The sequence below is a fragment of the Homalodisca vitripennis genome, chromosome X (genome assembly GCF_021130785.1).
Source record: "Homalodisca vitripennis isolate AUS2020 chromosome X, UT_GWSS_2.1, whole genome shotgun sequence".
Lineage (NCBI taxonomy): Eukaryota > Metazoa > Arthropoda > Insecta > Hemiptera > Cicadellidae > Homalodisca > Homalodisca vitripennis.
This window is the reverse complement of record NC_060215.1, coordinates 30,957,186-30,981,564: the sequence shown is the minus strand read 5'-3', so window position 1 is coordinate 30,981,564 and position 24,379 is coordinate 30,957,186. Positions and strand designations below refer to the sequence as shown.

The 24,379-nt window shown below is 32.5% G+C and overlaps 1 protein-coding gene across 8 annotated transcripts in view; it reads right to left on the bottom strand.

The window, feature by feature from the left end:
- Positions 1-3,135: 3,135 nt before the first annotated feature.
- LOC124368878 (catenin delta-2) overlaps positions 3,136-24,379 on the bottom strand; it is a 94,230-nt gene continuing 72,986 nt past the window's right edge. For 7 of the 8 annotated variants that reach the window (XM_046826354.1, XM_046826355.1, XM_046826358.1 and 4 more), the window contains 5 exons: positions 21,244-21,496; positions 18,571-18,709; positions 14,334-14,679; positions 13,453-13,545; positions 3,136-11,957 (listed from right to left, as the gene is read on the bottom strand). In XM_046826354.1, coding sequence (XP_046682310.1) covers positions 11,733-11,957; positions 13,453-13,545; positions 14,334-14,679; positions 18,571-18,709; positions 21,244-21,496 — 1,056 coding nt within the window. In that variant the 3' untranslated portion in view covers positions 3,136-11,732. The remainder of the gene's footprint in view (positions 11,958-13,452; positions 13,546-14,333; positions 14,680-18,570; positions 18,710-21,243; positions 21,497-24,379) is intronic. The other variant, XR_006923016.1, reaches the window with a different exon arrangement.

Genomic DNA, 24,379 nt, shown 5'->3' with positions numbered 1-24,379 from the left:
ACTAACTTGATCGAAAACCCTGCCATAGTAAAATCTAAATATTGAAATTTTTCCATTATTAATAAAATTTATTCAATTTTACTTCGACCAAATCCAGTTAATTGAATCTCTGGATGCAATGAGCTCTCTTAAAAAAGTATTATAACTGATCTTAGTAAAACAACATATATTCTTCAAAAATATTCTTCACTAGTAAAACAGCATGTTTTTAAGCTTTTTCCAAATCATCAAACACACCGGGTATTTTCCAACTGATTTTGAGACTAATAAAGGTACCCTAATCCTAAAAAATTCAAATTTTAACCCTTATAAATTGAGGCCTATATTACTTACTCATATTTTAAAACATTTTCTAAGAAAAAAGATACATTTCTGCATAGTGAAATATCTGCTGTTCATACTGAACAACAGCACATTACTTTATGTACTCATGAATGTATTGAGACCAATAATATAATATGTTCATCTCAATCTAGGTTCCATCTTAATCCCTGCACAACTTCCACCGTTTCTTTATTTGTTTGAAAAACAATGACTTTCGTTGAGTCAAATAAGCACAATTTTACTCTTTTTAGATTTAATTAAGGCTTTTAACATTGTCAAACATAAGACTCTTAGGATCGGCTTAAGGTGGAACATTTGAGATATGGAATAGTTTTCTGGAGATTTTGTTTTTTTCTTAATCTTAATAGAATTTTTATCACACGTGAATGCTGGTTGGTTGTCTGGGATGTCAGACTGCGAGAGCGTTTCAGAGAATATTTTCTGTCAGATAGCATCTTAACACTCCCCTCTTTATTAATTTATCATTGCACTGATTTTGTTATGAACATTCCAGAACATAGCTTCAGCAATATAAACTAAAATTAGTCAAAAATAGAGACATTGACGTTACACATTTATAAGAATTCAATTCCTTACTTTTGTCCTAAATTATTTATCTCTTCGAAATTAGGATGTTATCTAGTTGGAAAGGTATTTTACTGTTTGCTTGACGTTCTCGAGTTTATTTTAATGTGAGCTTATCATTTACTTTCTAATAATATCTTTTACTATGATTTATTCATATTTTATTCGAGGAACTGAAGTAAAAAAAACATGTTCTAATGTGTAAATAAAATATTTAGAGAATAGGAACTTCAATTCAGATATTATTTAAAAGAGCACAGTATTTATTTACTTTGGTTGTGGATTTAAAGTATTTGTGAACATTTGATTAAAATAGGTATATTATAAGATAAATTACATAAGTTACTGTATAACTTTCGATACACTGTATCAGAAGTTCATCGCCAAAGTGTTCAAAAGTCCATTATTTTATTTTACATGTAGGTGAGCTATAAAACATCTTTTGATAAGCATCTAATTTAGTATAATTCTTAAACAATTACTGTTCCAACTCTCCATTAAACTAAATTTAATCAATTTTAAGGCAGAAAATATTAAAAAATAGTAGAATCAACGAACTTATGAATTTGTATGTTTGTCACTACTATCACTATCAGTATTCATTACTAACACAAGTCACTAATACACGACTAGCGCCAACAACGAAGCCATGAGCACTATGTTGACTATTAAAAATTAGCTGTTTAAAGAGATGACCGGTAGGCGTTCATGGCCATTACCCGCTGTCTCATTCGCCAGAAACAATAGTGACTGTATTCTCGTATTTGTTAACTCCTATGGGTCGCAGACCAACTCGTCATTTCAAAAGATTACTAAGCACGAGTCTTGTGCTTAACTATTTGTCAGCTGTTATAGTTGAAATATCAAAACAAATAAAAACAAAACTGATCTAAGATACATGGTTCGAGTACGAGTATACTTTCAGTTTAACCTAAGTTAAAATATACCAGGAATGTTTTTATCAATTGGGGGGAGGGGGTTCCAACCCCCAAAACACCCCTCTGGATTATCGTTAATATATTAAATAATGAAGATTTGATTGTTTTGCTTACAAATGTCACATACAAAAAATGTCTATGTGATTCTTTGAAACAACCTGAAAGCCCACTCGCAAATGTGAGTCAAGTGTGACTCTTCGTCAGGTGGGGGTATTAATACATACAAAAATAAAGAACATAAAGAAGAAAAGAAGGGAAAGAAAAGGGTTTGAATGTACACGAAAGCAGCTTGGAGTCCAGTCCAGTCGTTGTCACTGCACAGGATGCAAGTCCCTAGTACGAGAATTCAAGAGCACAATTACACGTCACACCGGTACAGGCATCACGCAAACTTATTAAGACTTCATACATAAAATTATGGTTGTGTTCTGTTAATTCTTCTGCTTCTCTGCAAAGTCTGCATTCATCAGTCTGACTAAGACCCACCTTCAAATATATTTCTATTATCCGTATACCTTAACCCTTTAAGGAGTGCGTGTAAACTCTATATAATGAGTAAGGACGTCATATGACGTATATTCTTATAGTGGCCCAAAGGAGTACGGACATCATATGACGTTTAGCCTCTGTATTTTTGTATTATCGTAAATGCATTGCTATAACTGATTGCCATTAAGTAGATTTGTTTGTAAAATGGTTCCATCTATCAGCAAAACACTTAACTTTCATGTTTGTGCTCATAATCTGATTTTACCACCAGATCGCAATATCCACCTGGTAAAAGCCACTGACTCAAGGTCGCGTTGTGCGTGCATCGCTTTGCTGTAAGAATATGCCGCCACATTATATTAGCCATTCCTTGTATACTGCATATTGTGGCCATATTTGTCTTGTGAGTGTGACTTATATTTGTTGAGCAACCATCTAGTTTGTTACTGTTGCCCAAATGGCAGACAATTTTGATTGAATCTGCCGTAGTGAGGAAATAAGACATTTGATTTTGAAAAAGTAATGAAAAATTGACTTGTATAACAAGTAGTCCTTTTTTATTAAGGTTTAAAATGTAAATAAACATGTTTTAAGAGATTTCAAAGATTAAAATTTTTTACTCCTTTTGGTAATTTTTTGGATTTTATTCATTACTCATTTTAGCCTATCAAAAGAAGACGTCATATGACGTCTATACTCCTTAAAGGGTTAAATCTAATAACAATAAAATATCGTTCTAAAATATTTTAACCAAAATGGTGTATGAAATTTAACTACGGTTTGAGAAATAAAACACTGATTGGCTTTGACCTGTAAAAATTATTTATTGTGATATAATCAATAATTGTTTTATTACATAATAATAACATTTCCCTTAACATAAGGTAAAGATAAGACAATTACCATTCAACAAGCTATTTAACATTGTTGTGTACCATATGATAGTGGAAATACAGGTGTCGGCCAGCAATCAATATAAATTGTTCTTATTAATAAACAGATTGAACAGATAGATTGAAGGCTGCCTTTATACCACACGAATTATTTTTCAAATATAACTTTTTATTCAATTTATTAATTGCTACTATAAGTTTTCAAGTAAGGTATACATTTGAATTTCAAGAACAAATATAATACAATATTATGTATGATCAATAACAATACTTTCGAATTGATCGCTTCATTATATTATTCCAAATATTTTATTAAGTATGAAATTAAAAGTATGCGCGTATAATTTAATTGTTGACATACTGTGAATTACTGTTCAATCGTTATGCAAATGCCATCATCGATCTCTGTTTGCAAAGTTAATAAACTATGTAAAGCAATAGTAACATAAAAATAAAATATAATAAAATATCTTTCGTAGTTACAACATAAAGATTATAACATTCTGCAATTGTTCTGATAAATACCATTCTATCTGCTGTAACCCTTATGGATATACACATTGTAAATTTATTGTACATTTATATAACTATCTACAAATCATATAACCACACTACACACAACTTATAAAACTATTTACGTGTCATGAACGTTTGGCTCTTTTAGTAACAAAACTAACATTGTACAAGATATCTAGCCCAGTTGGAAAAAATTTACAAATAAAATATATATTTTGATATACGGGTAACAGAATTGAATATTCAAATGTTCAAATTTGCTAAACAATGCAATGTAAGACATCAACAAATTTTATAATCGTATAGTACGTCGTATTTTCAATATTTATTTCAAAATACTGACTCACACAAAATAAGTTTAACATTACGTCAGGATTGAGAACCCTGAATAAGAACAAACAGTAAAGATAACAGACATTATTAGACTTGTTCCGGGATTTGATTCTAAGTTTCTCTAGCAGCAACGAAACTTCTTGTCTTATACACTTTCATCGGCCTACTGAGTTTTTTAACGTGGCTGTTAGAATTTTATTGCGTTAAAAACAAACTTACAGTAGCTGCGATTTGTCACAGTTCAGATTTTACCTTGTGACAGAAGTGTAAATTTTCTTATTTATGCTGATTTCACTTTGGTAAAACGGAATATTATGCTTACTTGTCTAATTGCGGTTAACGAATAGTGGTATTAACCTTTTATTTAAAAATTCATCTTTCACGTAATATGCATGCACAACTTGAAAAAGTATACAAAATTATCACAAAATTATTATATTAACTTGGGAAACAAAGAGTTGGCTAAACAACTACTTACAAATACATTTGTGATTTTAATCTTTATTTAAATATTTTTATGAACAATATATTTGAACCGAAACCACTTTTCACATTCTAACTTTGTGCAATAGAGTTTAAAACTTAAATAGGCCATTAACAAGTAATCATATACTTTAACATAAACTACGTTGTAATCACTAGAAATCAATTTAATAATAAGTATAAATATCAGGAATACCTTCTCCTCACAAAACAAACTTTGGATTTGTTGTCAAGATTATACTGACTCAGTCCTTACATGTTCAAAACTTTGCAGCGTTTGTGTATTATGTTTTTCAAGTAAAGCAACGTTATTTATAAACTATTAGACTAATTTCAAATAAATTATTTTAGAGAATTTGTTTGTAACTGAAAATAAATATTATGTTATGCAAATTACCCCATTAATGCTGATCTATAAGTATCATACAAGTCTCTTGCGTTTCACCAATACTAAATTATCAGTTTTCTGAATTTCATACCAGCACAAATTCATTCTTTAACAGCTCATTATTAAAAAACTGTATGAAAAACTTTGTAAAGTATTAAAAAATGCATGGAAATTTTGATATAAATGTAATGTAACCAAACTTTGCGTACATCCCTTTTACTAAAATGACTGTTGAACCATAATTTTATATTTCCCTTCTTTTAACATTGAAAAAAAAAAAACGTATTCATTGTCAAAAAATATTTTTTGGTTTTAGCTGAAAACAACCACTGAAAAATCTTGTTCCTTTTAGAGTTTATTTTAACCCCTACCACAAAAAATGTAAACATGTAATTATCAATTTACTGTACGCATTCTTTAATATAAATAAAATAAATTATGGACAAAATTCTAAAATTAATTACGTGGAATCATGAAGAATAAACAATAAACTAAATCTTACAACAGCTTATCTTTCGTTCTTTACACCAAAACAGTAAACTATCTTACACCAACATGTACTGTTCACTCAAACAAAAAAAAACCACACAAATGGTTATAAAATCAATTGAAATAAAAAAGTAACCAATTCATGGTTTAATTACCCAGTTGATATTGAACTAGCCATTTTTGTTGGTTTGTTCTCCAATTAGGTAAATGAAAAAATCCACCCCAGTGAGTTCAGAGTTGAGAATATAAGTCATAAAGGTAACACGAGAAAACATCAAAATCGCAATAATGGCTACAAAACGTTCTAGAATTCAAACAATAAAGTGACCATCAACCTATAATCTAAAAATATGCTGCATTTTCATATAAGCTGCTACTTGATAGCACAGATAACATATTAGAGGCCTGCAAAAGTGAGTTAAACGATTTCAAGAGAACATATAACAGATAAAATTTGACATTTCTTGATCACATAGCATACTGAGAATGTACAGAAAAGCTAAAAACAGACGGAACCAGTAGAACATGCCACTTTATTAAAAACTATCAATAAAAAGAGATCAAAACCAACAAAATACTTCATTAAAGGAAAATAAAACAATTATTCCAATATAAATACACATTTACTATATTTTCTAAGAAAAAATGGTCTTTTATGTGTAAATAATATTATATTATCTTAATAATAATGTAAAGACGAGTTGACTATTACACCATGTTCTAACACTCTAATATGGTGCCATGTATTTGGTTTGATTCAGTGTGTGGTGTACAAAGAAACCAATTGGTGTTAGAAAACCTTCTCCGTCAGATACAGTTCACCTAATCACTATTTGATGTTTGTTTGAAGTTGCTTTCGATAATGGTGAGTGAATAGCTTAAATTCAAGAGTTTATTGGTTACCTACCAATACACATCATTATAAGGTTTTCACTATTAAAACTATTAGAAAAAACACTGCAAACCTCATTAAAAAAATTAAAATGCTTATTAACCTACTAAAGATTATTCAGTACAGAGGTCACACTAATACGACCAAACCAATAAATACAGTAAAATAATAACCTTATGAAGGTCCAATAAATATCTCATACAGGGTACTTAAACGTCTTAAAGAAGCACGTCAACATCTTAATCCTTTGGGGGCAGAGTAGGAAAATTTGTGTAGGCCGAAATTGTAATTTTCATGCACTTGATGAAATCAAAATTGAACACTACTAAATAATGTGCAAATGGGTGTATTAGGGAAATAAACCTACATATGGAATAGTACTATAATCCAATATATTTATATAACCAAACAGATTTTAAATTAATTTTTATATAATTAAAATTATAAAATAAACACAAAATATTTACATTTTACAGTGACAAAAAACATTATTTCATTTCTTAAGGTATTATTTACCAAAGTACAAATATTAGAGTATTTTGTGCATAAATATAACCAAAGCCAAAATTGTTCACATTCAAACAAGCATATATGTATGTGCTGACTGTTCATGCTTGAATATTTATACAAATATATTACTTAATAACGATGTTGTGCACCAATGCAACTGGTTTTATTGGTTTATCATCTAGCCATTTTCCTTTAAGATAAATTTCCTGAAAAATAAAAAAAAGTTTTAACTTTTTTAAGTACTCCACAAGAATTTATAGGCATGTAAAGTGGGCATTTTGGCCAATTTTATAATCAGATCCTAGGAGAAACGGCTGAAGATAATGTGTAATTTTTAATTATGTATACAAGTTCGGAATTCAGAGAATGACAAGTTTCTTAATGAAATGTAGTTACAGAAAATTGCATTTTTTATAAATAAAAAACATGTCACTCTCTTCATTTATTTTTTTGCATACAAGACGGAAGGCACAAGAAGGATATCAGTAATATTGCTGGATGATCACTTGTCATGGAATTTCCATATTGATAAACTAAGTTCCCAACTCAGCACAGCCATTTTTTCCCTAAACAGAGCGAAGATCATTTAGTGCTGACAAAGCGACTAAAACAGCTTATTATGCTCTATTTGAGTCACGTGTGATATATGGTATGACTATGTGGGAAGGCTCATCAGGTGACTACTTCCACCGGATAATGATCCTTCATTAGGATTATAGCAAATTTGAAGCCATGTGACAGCTATCGAAAGGCTTTAAAGAATTTTAAAATCTTGACAGTGGCAAGATCCTGACTGACAGTGGTTCATCCTGGAAATGAGGCATCAAGACTTAATTTGCCAAAAAATAAGGAGATTCAGAACGAAACACCCAACAAGATAATGACTTCTACCTAACAACACACAGGACAACTCTATTTGAGAAGAAGCCTGGATATGCTGGTGCAAAACTCTTCAATGCTCTTACTACAGAGCTAAAAAAAGCTGAAAGCACATCTCTGCACCACTGGCTCATAGACAAATCCATTTACTGCATCAGTGAGTTCCTCACCTGTGCAAGTGGTCAAGCACACTACTAAATACATTACATGTACTTTGACTAAAATGTCCTAAGTTTTACAAACACTGATACCTTCACATACTTTTCTAACATAAAAATTCTTCTGACTGTTGTTTCTATTCTCAAAGAATATATTCAACAAAGAATCTGAATAAATACTGTAAAACTTTCACTTTTTTGTCTTCAGCCGTTTTTTGTGCACCTGATTTCAAAACATAAAGATTACTTTAAATACCTATAGTTTCTTATTGGATGACAAACATTTTCTCTGTTTTTCTTGTTTTCAGGACAAGTACCTAAAAGAGATGTGACAAAAGAATTGAAATTACATACCCCACCAATGGTTGCATCCTGAGCCAAATAACAAAAAAGAAAGAAAAGAATGGATTTCAATGTCATTATTTATTATGTTCATAACGTGTATTAATAAATGTTGTAGGGTTTTTTTAAGGAGATGATGCTCATCATATTTATAATATATTTTCATAATATTTTTCTCCTGTTCAAAAATTGTATTACTCCTAAGAGAATCAGTCATGAACACATGAACAATCAGCACCCTACAGATTTTATGCAGAAGTAATCAACACATTATTTACAGACAGTCAAGATCTTATGCAGAAACGTTCAAAACCTTACTGTAGGGGCTAAGCCCTTATGTAGCACAATTAAAATATAAAATACAAAACTTGAGGTAGCAACTACAAAAACGCAATTGAAAAATGTCGAAAACAATAATGTTTGGTTACTAACTTCCAGGTAGAACTTCACTTTGTGCTTTCATAATAGTTCCTTAGTTGACCGCCAGAGTGTAGTAGCAATCATACAGCACTGCTGTGGAATTGTAGTTAAAATAAACACTACTAGAGGCCAATATGTATCATCTTATAGCTGTTGGGCGTTGTGTAGTGAAGCAGCTCTTTGGCTTGTGAAAACACACGTGTGGCAGTCAAGGGGTTAATTGAAATACGTTACTGCTCGATTTATTTTGTAAGAATTTTAATATAACTAAATTACTATATTTTTGTATTTCACTTTGATTATTATGCTGTATTTTGAAAATAGTATAAGTTGAGCAGTATCCTTTCATACTTTTTCATTTTACTCTCAAAGTCATTTATATAAAAATTGATAGTTAGCTGCAACAACAAATTCTCTGTATCTTAAATGATATCCTGTTTCTTCTTCTTCAACTCTATCCATACCGGTGTTCACCTGCTTCCACCAGATCTATCTCAATCTTCCATAGGATAGTCTCTTTTCCGGTTACATTTCATAACATTATTCAGCAGCTCTAACCATATCAGTGTTCACCTGCTTCCACCAGATCTATTTCAATCTTCCATAGGATAGTCTCTTTTCCGGTTACATTTCATAATATTTTTCAGCAGCTGTAACCATACCGGTGTTCACCTGCTTCCACCAGATCTATCTCAATCTTCCATAGGATAGTCTCTTTTCCGGTTACATTTCATAACATTATTCAGCAGCTCTAACCATATCAGTGTTCACCTGCTTCCACCAGATCTATCTCAATCTTCCATAGGATAGTCTCTTTTCCGGTTACATTTCATAACATTATTCAGCAGCTCTAACCATATCAGTGTTCACCTGCTTCCACCAGATCTATTTCAATCTTCCATAGGATAGTCTCTTTTCCGGTTACATTTCATAATATTTTTCAGCAGCTCTAACCATATCAGTGTTCACCTGCTTCCACCAGATCTATCTCAATCTTCCATAGGATAGTCTCTTTTCCGGTTACATTTCATAACATTATTCAGCAGCTCTAACCATATCAGTGTTCACCTGCTTCCACCAGATATATCTCAATCTTCCATAGGATAGTCTCTTTTCCGGTTACATTTCATAACATTATTCAGCAGCTCTAACCATATCAGTGTTCACCTGCTTCCACCAGATCTATCTCAATCTTCCATAGGAGAGTCTCTTTTCCGGTTACATTTCATAATATTTTTCAGTAGCTGTAACCATACCGGTGTTCACCTGCTTCCACCAGATCTATCTCAATCTTCCATAGGATAGTCTCTTTCCTGGTTATATTTCATAACATTTTTCAGCAGCTGTAACCATATTGGTGTGTGATAATGAAATACTTCTTTAATTGATTAATAAATGTGCATTCAAATTATGATTTCCTATTATTACCCAAAGTTATTTATAACTCAAGTTGTTAGATCTGTGTCCATCAATTTGTAGACGCTTCCTTACTGTTAATTTTTGCTTTTTCTAAAATGCATGTATTTAGTTTTTGCGTCATTTGTCTACAAACCTCCTTTTACTGCTTCTTTCATAAATGTTTTTTGGTCAAGTGTCCTTATATCCTCTAAAAGTTAAGTAAAAATCATCACATATGCAAAGGTAATTATTTATCTTGGTTCTGATTTTATATTTTATTGGTAATTCACTATGGTTGGTATTCAAATGAACTTTAGGGTTTAAATGATGTGAATAACATAAAATTTTACATAAAAAAATGCAACCGACATAATAAACTTGTAATGATGGTGGAAATGTTTAATTATTTGTCAGTTATTTTCATGTAGTCACATTGTTTGCTGTTAATATTTAAAATATTGAATAATTAATTTGAAGGCATATTATTTACTATTATTCAATTTAATACAAAATTCCACTACCCTGTTAAATAAGGATAGGTTTACTATGTGATATGAATAAAATGTTCTACATTCGGAATAACATTAATTGTCAGTACTGGATTTTATTTAGTACAAGAAAAATCTTAAAATTATGTAGATTTAAACTCTTATTTTTTTATTTTCAACAAATTACTGCAGTCGGGTTTGGGCAAATATAACGGCATCACTTCACTTGATAATGTTGTGCCAAAAGGCCTATTCACTGTCATTGTGTCATATTTTGTAACACAAAGGCTTCTACAGTTTTGTTTTACTAATCTGGGAACAAAAGTGAGTATTCCTTAATGTCTTTTAAGGGTAAAAAATGTTACTAACTTAATCACATCCTGTTTGTCCAAACCAAGTAAGCAAGGACTTAATCAATGCACTAAATATTTACATTTCAATAACAGATGTACTAAAATACAACTTAAACAGGAATCCAAGGTGGAAATAACATCGGTATAAATTATCCTGTCACTTAAAAATTATTTTATGCATCCACATTTAAACGAGATTATATTATGTGGATTGTAATAGCTGTCTTAAAAACATAGTTAAAATAGTTGTCATGAAATTTTACTATATAGCATGTTCACTCACCATCATCCAAAATGAAAAACTGCTCTTATAAGAAGGTAACAATTTTAATTAACATATAAATATATTAAATACAATTATCTACATGCTTAGTCAACAACTCAACCGTTATAAAAACTGTCGGAATGTCTTGTATATAAAACTAAAACTGTTTAAATTACTTGCTCTTAAATACGAAGTCAAGTCAGGCATAAATAAAAAATATACTTTGTATGAAATTAAAAAATAAGTAAAATAGAGCTACACATCTGACCATTTGGTTTCATGTACATAGCGATACACCGACAATAACATTACATGAATGGAATGCAGAGTCTTACAGTTGTATCAGACCGAATACATCGAGTCCCCAATAAGAAAACAATGGAACGTGGTATGATCGTATCGTCCGGTGGATGGCACAGTCCCCGCGCAGAGGCTCGGCCCGCCAGCCTACGCGACTTACCTTATGTACAAAGTAATTGCTTAGAAAAGGGATAGACAACACTGTATGTAGTAGGCAGTGTCTGGGAACAAGCTGAGCACTGATCCATTAATAAATAAACTATACACAGTAGAAAACTGAGTCCGGGATCTACACCCACGAGTCACCCCCGGGCGGGGCTGGAGCTGCCATGTGTCCGTGGCCGTCTACCACCAACCCCTTGGCGGCGGGGGTGGAGTTGGGAGCTCCCTGCTCCTCGTAACCCCACATGTCCCCAGGGCCCGGCGCCACTCCTCCCTCTATCTGGTTTCCTGGACCTCGATTCTTCTTCTTTTCTCGATTCACTTGAGCGTACAACGGTTCTCCGGGCTTTACCTGCCAAGACAAAAGAAAATGTGAAAATACATCTTTAACTGTTATTAATTTGTTTTGTAATTAAAATTATTTTAATTTGAAAATACAAAAGGTGTTAAAATGATTATTTTATCATATTAATTAGTACAAGAGCAGTTAGGAAAATAACTAGTTTCAGAATTAAAATATAACTTAACACGTTGTCTGCAGCGGATGCTCTAGTACGCCATACTCTATTAGGTGGAATCATAACCGATCAGTATAGAGCCACAGTGAAGGTGTGAAAGAAAAATTGGTATTTTGGTATTATCCGAGGCCAATATTTTAGGACGAGTTTTCCTTATCGGAGACCAAAATAAACTTCATTATATGTTACTAGTACTTCCTTGTTTCTTAATGAATCGAAAATTACCCGATGAGTCCTACTTCCTGTCGCCAAATTACCTCCAAACTGACCTAGATTTGCTCATCTACTAGGGTCGCCCCTTCAAGTAGGCCTAGACGCACCTGTCACTTTCGAATAATTAATTGTTGTTCTTTTAGTTTGTTTTCATAGATTGTCATACGTTTGATTAATTTATAATTTCATCATGAATAATCTTTGCCTCTGCCTCGAATCTTCCCTTCAGATTTACCTCAAACTGAAGAGTAAAGTTTTCTATTGGCAGAATACATGTGGTGATCGGGAGTAGCGGCGATGCATTCAACTCAATTCTCGAAGACATCGCTTTCTTTGGGGAGGCAGATTACGATAACCGTTTGTCGTTGAAAATTTCAAAATAGGTAAAATAAAGTATATTATTTTTAATAATGTAATTTATTTTGGTCCCCGATAAGGAAAAATCGTCTAAAAATATTGGCCTCCGGATATGAAAGTACCGGAAAATTGTACTACACGTGGTGTTTTCAGTGTAGCTATGCCTGTGGGCCCTCTTGGGACTGTTATTCGTCCCTACATGCATGTCACGTTTTTATCTTCAGTTTTGTAATTTGACAGACCAAACTTTTGGCCATTTACAATTTATCATCCAAGGAATTAGAGGTCAATAAACTAGCAGTAAAATATCTTCATAATGTACTGAATTTGCACACGGTCAGCCAATGTGAAAGACTGCTCTTTTATTTTTTGGGAGAGGGGGAACAGTGGTGACAACATTCTGATGCAGAATCCTGCAAATTTATTTAATACGTAAATCATTCTGTGTCCATTACATCGCTAACCACTGATGAAGATATTAGTACGTAACAATACATCCACACAACTAAAATAAGCACAGCAGAATGAACAGACCATGCTAAGCCCTGTCTGCATTCCCAGACACTGCTGAAGGGTCTAAGAAAGGATACTAATTAGGCCACTGCCGAACATAAACATCCTGTCTCTGTCTGCTTTCTAAAACTGACTTAGAATTCAAAGTAAAGTAATATATAACAAGTTTCTGTATATATCAGCACTTTTTTTCATCTTTGATAGGGACTGGTTCGGAGTCCAAATGTAAAAGAATGGTCAACTTACCGGTGCCGGTGGGTAAATTCTGACGCCACCGGGAGGTGGAGCATGAGTCCCTCCTTCTGGATACGACATGTCTGCCATTGGAATCTCTTCATTCTGTGGACAAAATTGTTTTTAACTACATAACTGACTAGTCTAATCTTCGATAAATTACAAGACTAATTTAACATTTCTTGGTTTAACAATTACAGTAAAGCATATACAATGGAGATGCTATAGAAAGGAAAGAAAATCTGCTTCTTCTTAAACTTAGAAAATACCAAACTTGTTTGTAAGGATTTGGCTATTGTTGGCTACAGAGTGTTCCAGAACTCTTTACCAATATTTTCAGGTATTATCCATTGAAAGATTTCATCACAGAAGGTACCGTTGGAATTTTTATTAAAATAACTAAATAGTTGTTTTCTTGTGGTATTTTATAACTATACTGTTTTTTTGTTGTTATTGTTATTTGACTTTAGAAATTTTAAACAGACACAATTTTGTTAATATTAGAGAAAAGAATACAATTATTTTTCTAAATCTTCCACATATCAGCTTTCACCATTGACTGTCACTAATACAGTGAATCTCCAGCAATAGCAAGAGAGCGGTATGCCATCTTTGGTAGCTTGAACAGGGGTGGCGAGTTTTCCCAGGAGGACTTGATAGGTTGTTTTCGGCGGTTTGTTGAACTGCTGAAGTTGTAGACTGGAAGTCCTCATGGTGTTTCCGGGGTGCGCAAAAGGCCCTTGAGGCTTAAGTGCATGGCAGTAGGCCGCCCCAGGGGGAAAAAAAAAAAAAAAAAAAAAAAAAAAAAAATTACAGTGAACACCACTCTGACTGACAGGAACTTTGCTGCTACGACCAGAAAAGATCTGTACAGAAGGTTGTGGCTCACTTACAGTGGGGAAGTTATTGGATGCACCGGGGGATCTTGTTGTTTCGGAATTGACAGGCCTCTGGATGGTTCTGTCTTCGTAGCGGGTACCACCTTGGCTCGCCATCGGTCGGTTGAGGGTGTTGTTGGCATTGTTCGGCGAGTGAGGCCCAGCATTGCGTGCGGCCACAGTCTTGGTGACAAAGTCCTGCTCCTTCCATCCGTGTTTCTTGTACACCTCCCGGAGCTCCTGGTGCTGCCACATGGTGAAGAGAACCTGTCCAGCGAATTTGAGCACCCTTGGAGTGTACTTCTGTCGCTGCCGCGTGATGTTCATCAACCTTTCCACTCCTCCAGACTCGAACAGAGACCTGTTCCACACAAGAACTTTAATACTACAGAACTGAATAGTCAAATGAGATATATTTTTTAACCCTTCAACGCACTATTTAATTTGAACTGAACACCCCCTAAGTGGTCCACTTAATTTCTTGTTTTTCACAGTTTTGTGACAACATTACCTATACATACATTAAATGATTTTCTGTTAAGCCTATACTTGTAAAAGTGATTATATTGCTAAAATATAAGTATACCCATACAAACATGTACAAAACACCATTACAAAAACTTTTAAGACATGTTTACTGGAAGTTATTTGCTGTACTTATATTAGAAATTTGCAACTGTGTGATATGTCTTGAAGCAGTCCTCTAGGCATAGGCCAGCCTCACATTGGGGACACCAGTAGATTGTGTCCCTTCTTCTGCCATGTTTGTAGCAAACCACACATCTCCTTTGAGGCTTTGCTTTTTTCCCAGTTGGTGGAATCTTTTCAATAAAATGTCTTTCAGTTAGGTGCATTGGTAGAGGCTCAGTGGATGGTCTGCCTTGAACTGTTCTTGGTACCTCTTGTTGAAATCTTTTCAACATTTCTTTTACTAGGCCTAATATAAATGTTAAGTGATCAATATTGTTGTGTTTTGACTTCCAAATGATGTATGAGTTCAGAATTGTAATGTTTAGTATACGCTTGAAGGCTTTCATGTACCATTTAGTACCTCTTTTCCTTTCCAGTAGATAGTTCTCTAGCATTTGATCTCTAAGGTCCACACCCCCGATATTCTACTACAATACCAAACATAACCAAACAAATAAACAGCTAAACACAAACTATAACATCGTCATGCCAGCAGAAAAAGTCGTTTCACAGTCAATTGCGTAGTTAGAAACAGCTGACAGCACCACCTTGATCGATGTTTTTCGTCTACTATAAACTACATGTTGAACGGCTTTCGATACATAGGTATCGATACACCGATAGTTCATTTCATCTTCTTTCCAACGATGTATAACTCGAATGTATTACACAGAAAATAACCGAAATGTATTCGTTATAAGATCGGACTGCGTGATGCGTACAGCGTACGTCGCGGGCCGAGTTCAGCGGTAAACACTAGACGTACGGCGTACGTCGTGGTGCGTCGAAGGGTTAAATTACTGATAAGTCAAGTACAATACAAAACGTTGTCCTGTAGTGTTATGTAATGTGACAAAATTCAGAAAAAAAACAAATTCTAAAATTAGTCTTTCCAAACAATATATGTTCATACAGCAACAAAAGTAATGTGTTTTAATTTGAAAAATCTGGTATCGCTAAATCCTTAGTTCTGTAATTGAACAATTTACTTAATCCTTCCTACGCCGAGGATATATTAGAATGGTAGACTTTGACCAAAACACCGAACACGAGTATATCTGATATTGTGACACATTGTGTCTCTTAGAGTTTTTTAGTTCACAAAAGACCTTCGAAATGGCAGGTGCATGCTCCATGCTTAGCATGGTTACATCCCTTAACTGCCCAGATGATAAGATAAGATGATGGACCTTATCTGTAAAATCTTAGATAAGGAAATGCTCTAATAACTAGTAGTTTATATAATTTATCAGTTTTATAGTTTGTACCAAGAATTGGAATTTGGATAAAATTCACAGTATAGTAAATTGTTATTTTTAGATTTTTATTAATAAATATGCTAATTTTAACTAAAATTCCATGTTCAATATTTGTTGCATTTACCTCTTATTTGTAGCATATTAATAATAAAAATTAGCTTTGAACTTAAAAAAAAATATATTTTATAAATGTCTTGGCCTCATAAGGAAATTAATGGATTTAGAGCGGCGTGCGAAGGGTTAATTATTTTTCTTCAATTTGATGCTTTTATTTCCTAAAGGTGTAATTAAATTCACAGCTTGTCTTTCAGTTTCGTTGGTTTTCAAAAGTATGCACCAAGGGCCAGAGACGTTTTAACCAGAAAAAGACGATAATCTGATCCGGTTGGCACGGTTTTATATCACTTGGTAGCACCAAGTGCAAATGTGCAGCTGGTTACACACTGTACTAATATGGCTGTTATTGAAGACCGAAGCATCAACATATTATAACAGCATTGCAATGTGACATTTTAATCGAAAGAGTTACTGTGACAACTGAACAAGTATGTTTTGGAGGCAAAATTGATTCTGAATAATTAAAACTTTTAGTGAGCCAAAAATGTCCAGTTCCATCAAAGTAGGATTAACAATGCTCTAACCTACAAAAATGGCAGGGCAATGGCTAAAAAAATATGATATGCAAAACTTAACGACACCATCTTAATATCTCTTAAAAGTTATGGTTGCTAGTGCAGATTACTGACAGACATAGTGTGATGGCCTATACAGACTACTAGGAAAGAAAGTAACCCAACACTCCATTTTATAGTAAGTCTTTTTCTTTATTCTTAGGCCTACAGTATGGTTTTCTTTATCTTAGATCCCTGAATTGAGTTACCCATGGATTTGCACAACAGTCCAGTAGGTAAATAAATTATTGTCATTAGTAGATAATCTTTTTAAAATTAAATTCTTTAAGTAAATTAAATTCGGCTATTGCCATTTATACAAATTTAATTAATGTAAATAAAAAAGTCGTTTGACAGGTATTTGGTCTTCCGATCATATGTTTGTTTAGTTATTTAAACGCATATGTGACAGATACGGCCAAAGGCAAAATAATTGAATCGTAAAAAGTAAGGGCTCTGTGGTGTAATGGTAGCACATTCACCCGGCAAGTGAGAGATCCGGGTTCAAGTCCCGGCAGAGCAAGTACTTTTTGTAATTCAATGTTTATTGAAAAAATTAAATTCGGCTATTGCCATTTATACAAATTGAATTAATGTATGTATATATATAAACGATTAAATAAATAAATGAAATCACTTGTGGTTGCCTATGAATTAATTCATTTGTGATGACAAAAATGTCATCATAAGCGCACCTATAAGACAGGTAAGATCCTAATGGTATTTTTTATTGTTTAAAGACTTCTCAATGTGGCTTTAAAATATCACGTGTTTACAAATTACTGTAATCAGCCTCCAATGTATTTGAAACTGTTTCTTAACAAAAACTTATGGGACCATATCTCAAAACTTAGATGTACCTTTCAGCATTCTACAGCTCATTCAATACTGTACATTTCAGCTTTACAGGCCTCATAATTTTTGAGACAACATTGTGAACAGTAGATCAAATCCTAACCAAACTAACAGTTTAAAGTTTTGAAGCTATAGATCATGGATAATAGTTTGAGTTAGCTCAACACCTTTGAAAGATAGTATAATATTAAAAAAAAAATTAATCAGTAGTATATGGAATGAGTATACGTTCACGCATGAAAAATGGAAAAAAACAACTGTACAATATCCTACACATGAAATTTTAACCACTTAAATTCTGGTACATTTGAACCTCATAGGCCATTTGTTGTTTTGAGTATGTGCTTTGCAATGCAGGTAAAATCTTACAATGACCTAAAGAAATCAAATTCTAGAGTTATCACCATTTGTATAATGGTTTTTTATTTTAACTCAAGACCTTTTAATATTTTCAACTTGCAACCTGGACCACTGCTTTTCGTAATCAGAATATAAAAGAATACAAATTTAGGCATTCACCAGCTTTCGTTTTACATAAACACTGACTTTTCCATCATACTGCTATCAAACTTGAAATTAAAAGAAACTGATATAACATATTTTGGCCTTTTTCCCTTCTTTGACCAGTCCTAAAGGCTTTTAACAGATTTTGTAACTATAGAGTATAAGTGATATTAAAAAATAAAACTAGGTCTTGGTCATGTGCAATGAAAATAAGTTTCCTGATTCATAGCCAATTCTAGGTACATTATAATAATGGACACAGTAGTGACAAACCTTGAAAATTCTGCATTCTTTTTAATGACTTCGTTGAGAGTGGCAAGAACAGCTGCGATGGTATCGTCTGACGTTCCCTGGTCATGCTGAGGATTACCGGAAGGTAACTTTTGCACCAAATCTCGCATCGCATACTTTCCTACAAACAAAATTATTGTTTCAATTGACTTGCATAGTTCTAATGGAAATAAGGAAATATTATACGATTAAAGCAGCTATGGTGGAAGGACTGATCCAATGCGAATGTTGAGTTTAGCTCCAGTTTTCCTTCCTCTTACGTGCAGCATCTGAAATCTAAACTAACATTCGCATGATACAATTACTTTTTTATTCTTATCACTCAAATTGTGTTAGACTACATTTATTTCTTTACAATGTCTGTTACTTAAGAATGAACATTGATCAGAAGATATATTATTTGAAATTCGGTTTTTACACAAACTAAAAACTCTACTAAAAATTCAATCATGGCCAACAAATTAACTTAGAAAATAATGTGCACAAATATTACACACGCCATAAGAATGAAATCGTCAGTGATCATCATAGACTTGAAATATACACGAAAAAAAACTATGTATATCGGGAAAAGATTTCTGAAAAATATTCTTCAAAGCATAAGTAATATTAGATGGAAAGTAATATTAACAAATTTAAAAGAAAACTAAAAAACTATTTGATTGATTTAGTTTTGTATTCAATAGAGAAACTTGAGTATGTTTAGTACTTTTATATATATAAATAATGTATGACACTATTCGATGTACCGTATTGTACAACTAATGAATAAAGAATTATTGATAGATACTTTAGGATGTATTGGCCATAGACTGTTAAAATACCCGATTTTTGCAAGTGTTCCTTCACTGATTAAAGACTATTGAATTCAGTATGATTCTTATTGTCTTCTTTGGAGTAACAAAATTTTATCAAGGTTCCTTTTTTGATATTCCCTCTTCCTATCAATTTGCCAAAAATACGTTTTATAAGAAATCACTCGCTATAAACTGGTTTTCATTAAAGTCTTGTTTCTTGTAAATTACATTTATTTAAAAATATAATGGTATGGGTTTTTGGAAATATTGGAATGACACTACTGCCTATATTTCTTTGAACCCAAACAATGAACTTTACACTTCCTCATGTTTGGACGATAATTTTCCCAATGTCACCGTTTCAGTAGCTTTGAGTGCTCTCAGGATAAATAATAGCCGTAACCACCAATTGTTTTGTATAATGATGTTAGTGTAATGGCTACAAACTCTAGTTACTTTGCCCTTCTATTGAATTCCATTAAAAAAAAAAAAACAAATACAATGACAGTTCATCTGTTATTGTCAGCTGTTTCCTTTTTCCGTTTCATGTTGAAGAATTAAAAAGTTACATTCACTGATTAAAAAAAAAAAAAAACAATATGTTGGTTTAGTTTTTACCAATGTTAAGAACTAAAATTGAACAAGGTAGAACTAGAAAAAACCACATATAAAAGATTTATACTTGTCCAACCAATACATTTTTACAAAGATTAACCCTTCCCACACGTATTACAGGAAATCCGGTGTAGTAAAAATGATTCTCAACACACGTAAGAAGAAAAGGCATTACACCAATAAGATTTTATTCCATTACTTCCGGAATCTGAATTCCAATAGAACTTAAAGTAAATTACAATTTTTTTAACTAATTGCACACTACAGAGAAGTTAGGAATTTATATCCATAACTTTAAGAGTGAACAGTCAATTAGCTCAAATCAGTCAATTTGTATTCTGATTAATACTTCTCCGAGTTAGTCAAAATTTATAACTGAATGAAACAACCTATAGCAAATTTGAAAACATACAGAAAAAATAATACAATGGTGTATTTTGCTTTTTTTAGCAACTGTCAATCTGTATTTTGAATGAAAAAAAATTACAATTCAGTTACAGTGTTGTAATTTTGCACATTTGTATGTCTTATTAGGATATTACTTTCTGGTGAAAGAAAAAACCTATTGTTAACAATTTCAAAATGGCTGTATTTTAAACATTATAAAGCAAAATTTCATGAAATCCGATGAGAAGAGAAAATTGTTAGGACACGTACAAACGATAGCTTGCGTAAAGACAAAAATATTTGTTATAAACAAATCATGAATAGAGGAAAGAGTGTGTTTACTTCTCTTATGCAATCAAATTGATTAAAGTGGATTGCACAAAAAACTGTTGTTTATAGTTAAATAATCAGTACTTCTGTTTCATCTGAAATATCAACATATAATTAAAAATAAATATAAAAATCTGTACAAAATGATGAACAGTGACAGTATTTCCACGTTCTTTCACTCATCCTAATGTAGTTATCAAAACATGATTGTTAGTGATCAAATTATAAGAAAGACTAAGAAGCCCATGATCAGAGTTCATGTTAGTTAATAAAGCTGTTGTATAGTAGATAGTACTTGTTATTACAAGTAATAAAACGCTTGAATTAAATTAGTAAAATTTCAATAGTTTTTTAAATTGAAGAGATCTTTTGGAACTGTCTCTTCTGTACAAAAATGTCTATACTGTATTTGAAACTCTTATTGAAATTATGGTCTGAGTGGTTTTAAAATCTACTCCGACACAACTCTGTTACTAACACAACATCTTCAATTTTACATATAAGATGAAATCATGTTGAAGCGAACCTATTAATTCTTTGTTGCGCTGATCAATAGCGAGATTGCGTAGTGCTGTGGCCACAGCGCAGACGACTCTGTCCACTTCCATCCTGAGCAGTTCCACCAGAATTGGCAGACCCTTCTCCTTGCGTACGGCAGCTCTGATCTCGATGCTAGGCTGCCAGTAGCACGCGGCCAGATTCTGCAGAGCACCGGCGGCCGCTTCCAACGTCTCTGGGTTCGAACATGTTTGAAGAAGTGACAGATATGACTGCACCACCTGAGAAGAAAACATAAATACCAAAAATAAGTCATCTGTGTTTGGTAAATCCCAGTCTTTGCTGACATCTTTATTATAGTTTAAATTCAATTCAAAATTCTTTATACATTTTTATGTACATGTGTATATACATGGAATAGCATCAAATTTTTAAATACTACTACTTAACTAAAAACAACTACAGTTGAAATTAATGTTTTCAATATTTCCAACCACAATTCAGAAAATACAATTTAAAATTAGAGAGAGGTGGATAGTTCCTCAATAGAGTAAAGTGCTTTATTAGGTAAGTAATCTTTGAACATTTTTTTGAACTTTAGGCCATTTTACGTTTTTATGTTATGTAGTATATATTTTAAAAATTTGTTCCCCATATATGTAGGTTTATTTTTTCAAAAAACTTGACCCTATGAGCCGGGATAATCTGGTATTTTGCTCTAGTGTTATAAGGGCGACTAGGTGTCTTAAAGTTTAAGTTTTTCGCTGTAAGGATGGATTAAAAAATTTTTTGACTATAAACAGTAAACATTTTCAAATATTTAAAGTGTTCTTTAGTTGAGTCACCATGTTTTAGCCTTACCATTATCTGTATTGTATTTTTTGTTGTTTTAAAATATTATTCACATTTATTTGTTTGGTTGAACCATACACAGCAAGGCAAAAGGAAACATGAGAATAAACATAAACGAAATATACATTTTCCAAAGTTTTTTAGGTCACAGTAATAACTCATTCTCGTTATTGCATAGACACAGGAATTTATTTTAATTAAGAAGTTTTAAACATGTTCGTCCCAATTTAGATGATGATCTATTGTTAACCCTAGAAAATTTGTGCTGATTTTCTTTACAATATGGAATGAATAACCTATTGTTGGATCCTTTTACATTCTGTTTTAGGGTGTTTTAAATGTTACAAAGCTTGTCGTTTATGAATTTATTAGTAAATCTTTCAAAAAATTTCCAATAAAGATGTTTGCTTTGTATTTGCCATTCAATTTGTTGTTGTGATGTTTGTGAGGTTGGTTTTAATACCATTAACAGTGGTTTTTAATAAAAATAGAATATTAAAAATAATTTTTCTTTTTAAAAGATATTTGATAAATTAATAATAAATAAGAAGAACTCTAAAATCTAATTAAAATTGCATCAGAGTTGAGTTTAAAAAGCAAAAACAAAATAAGGAACAGTACAGAGTGATTATGTAAAAAACACTAATGATGGGAGGATCTCTTGATCTTGCAAAAGTTGGGATTCAAGTGTACCTTAAACCTTTTAATGCTAACGTGCGCTGCGAGCGCTCGTCACTGTTTATTCGAGAAATGCAGACGTACGCTGGGGGCGCTCGTCCGGTTTTTGTTATATTGTAGTTTTAATTATTGACCAAATGCCACTAAACTTTGCATACTGTATCTAGATACTACTACTATTGATACAATAAAATCTTTTTATTGCTATGCTCAACATGTGATGACGTATATCAGCTGTTTTCAACCTCATTTACGTCCAATCATTCAGTGAGCGCCTTTGGTTGCTGTGGTAATACGTTGTTGCTAGGTTATGTTTTAATGGGAATTATTCGTGCTTTTCTTTTGTTTATTTCAGTTTGCTTATATTATTATTAGTTTTGTGATTATTGTAAATAGATTTGACCATGAGTAAAAGAGGGGGATTCGTACTTTGTGCTTCGGCAAACACAAGTGTTAAAAATTTTTAAATTATGTACCCTATATTGTAAATAATTAATTTTAATTCTATGTAACCTACTTTCTTTATTATTTCAACAAACAATTTTATACATTGGGCTAAACAACACGTGTAAATAAAGTGATTTTGAATGAAACTGACCAAAATATGTCTTATCGAATTTTAGGTCAGGGTCCGTTATTTCACCCCATGTTTTTAAATCGCTACTATAGCCACGGAATTGATTGTTTTAACTATTTATGATCATAGATGAATACGGAGGTACTAAACTAGATAGACACTGTTTGTTTTCCTTGACGACGTCTTATCTTATCAGCATCAGGCATGCCCAGACTATTCTTGTTATCGAAATGAGACGAGTGCCTCCGGCCATCAGCGCGGGCTTCGGCAGCACCTTTGGTGCTGCCCCGCGCTAATGTCAATAAAAGAAAAACATCCCTCGAGATAGTACCTATCAGTAAAATATAAAATTCTAGAGGGGCTGATCAGAAATATAAGTTGAAATGATTAGTTCACCTCAAACAATCAATTCCGTGGCTATAGTAGCGATTTAAAAACATGGGGAGAAATAACGGAACTTGACCGAATTTTACTGTAAAATGTGGACTTTACAAGGTTTTCGATAAAATGCTGTAACTTCTCTATTTTTCAAGGTACGTTCTTCAATTTTGGTTTGTGTGTTAAAAATTAAATACAGTACAATTGCCAGTAACTACTTTTTAGTTAAGGCTAATAATAAAGGTACTTTTATATGTTCAAACTCATTTTTTTAAGTTTTTGTTTTTGTATTTTTTTGTTTTTTACAAATATAAATTATATAAATTTGCAAAAATTTTAATACTCATTTTTTAAAACACTCCACATTATTACATAAAAAACAACACCTCAATGGATAATTTCCTTCAATAAATAAAAAAGTTATACATTTTTTTAAAATAGTTGTCAAATTATAGAAAAAGGGCCTGGCATTCTTCGCATGTACTTTTTGAAAACAGGCTGGCATTTTTCGCATTGTCTATGAAAAAATGTCTGGCATTAAAAGGGTTAATGTACTCCTACGCTAAGCCATCTTCAATAAATGACTGCAAAACATGCTTTTGTATTGTGCAAAACACTCACTGCATGACTTCTATCTACTTGACTATTACTTTACAGCCTCGAAAACTTCAAACTTTTG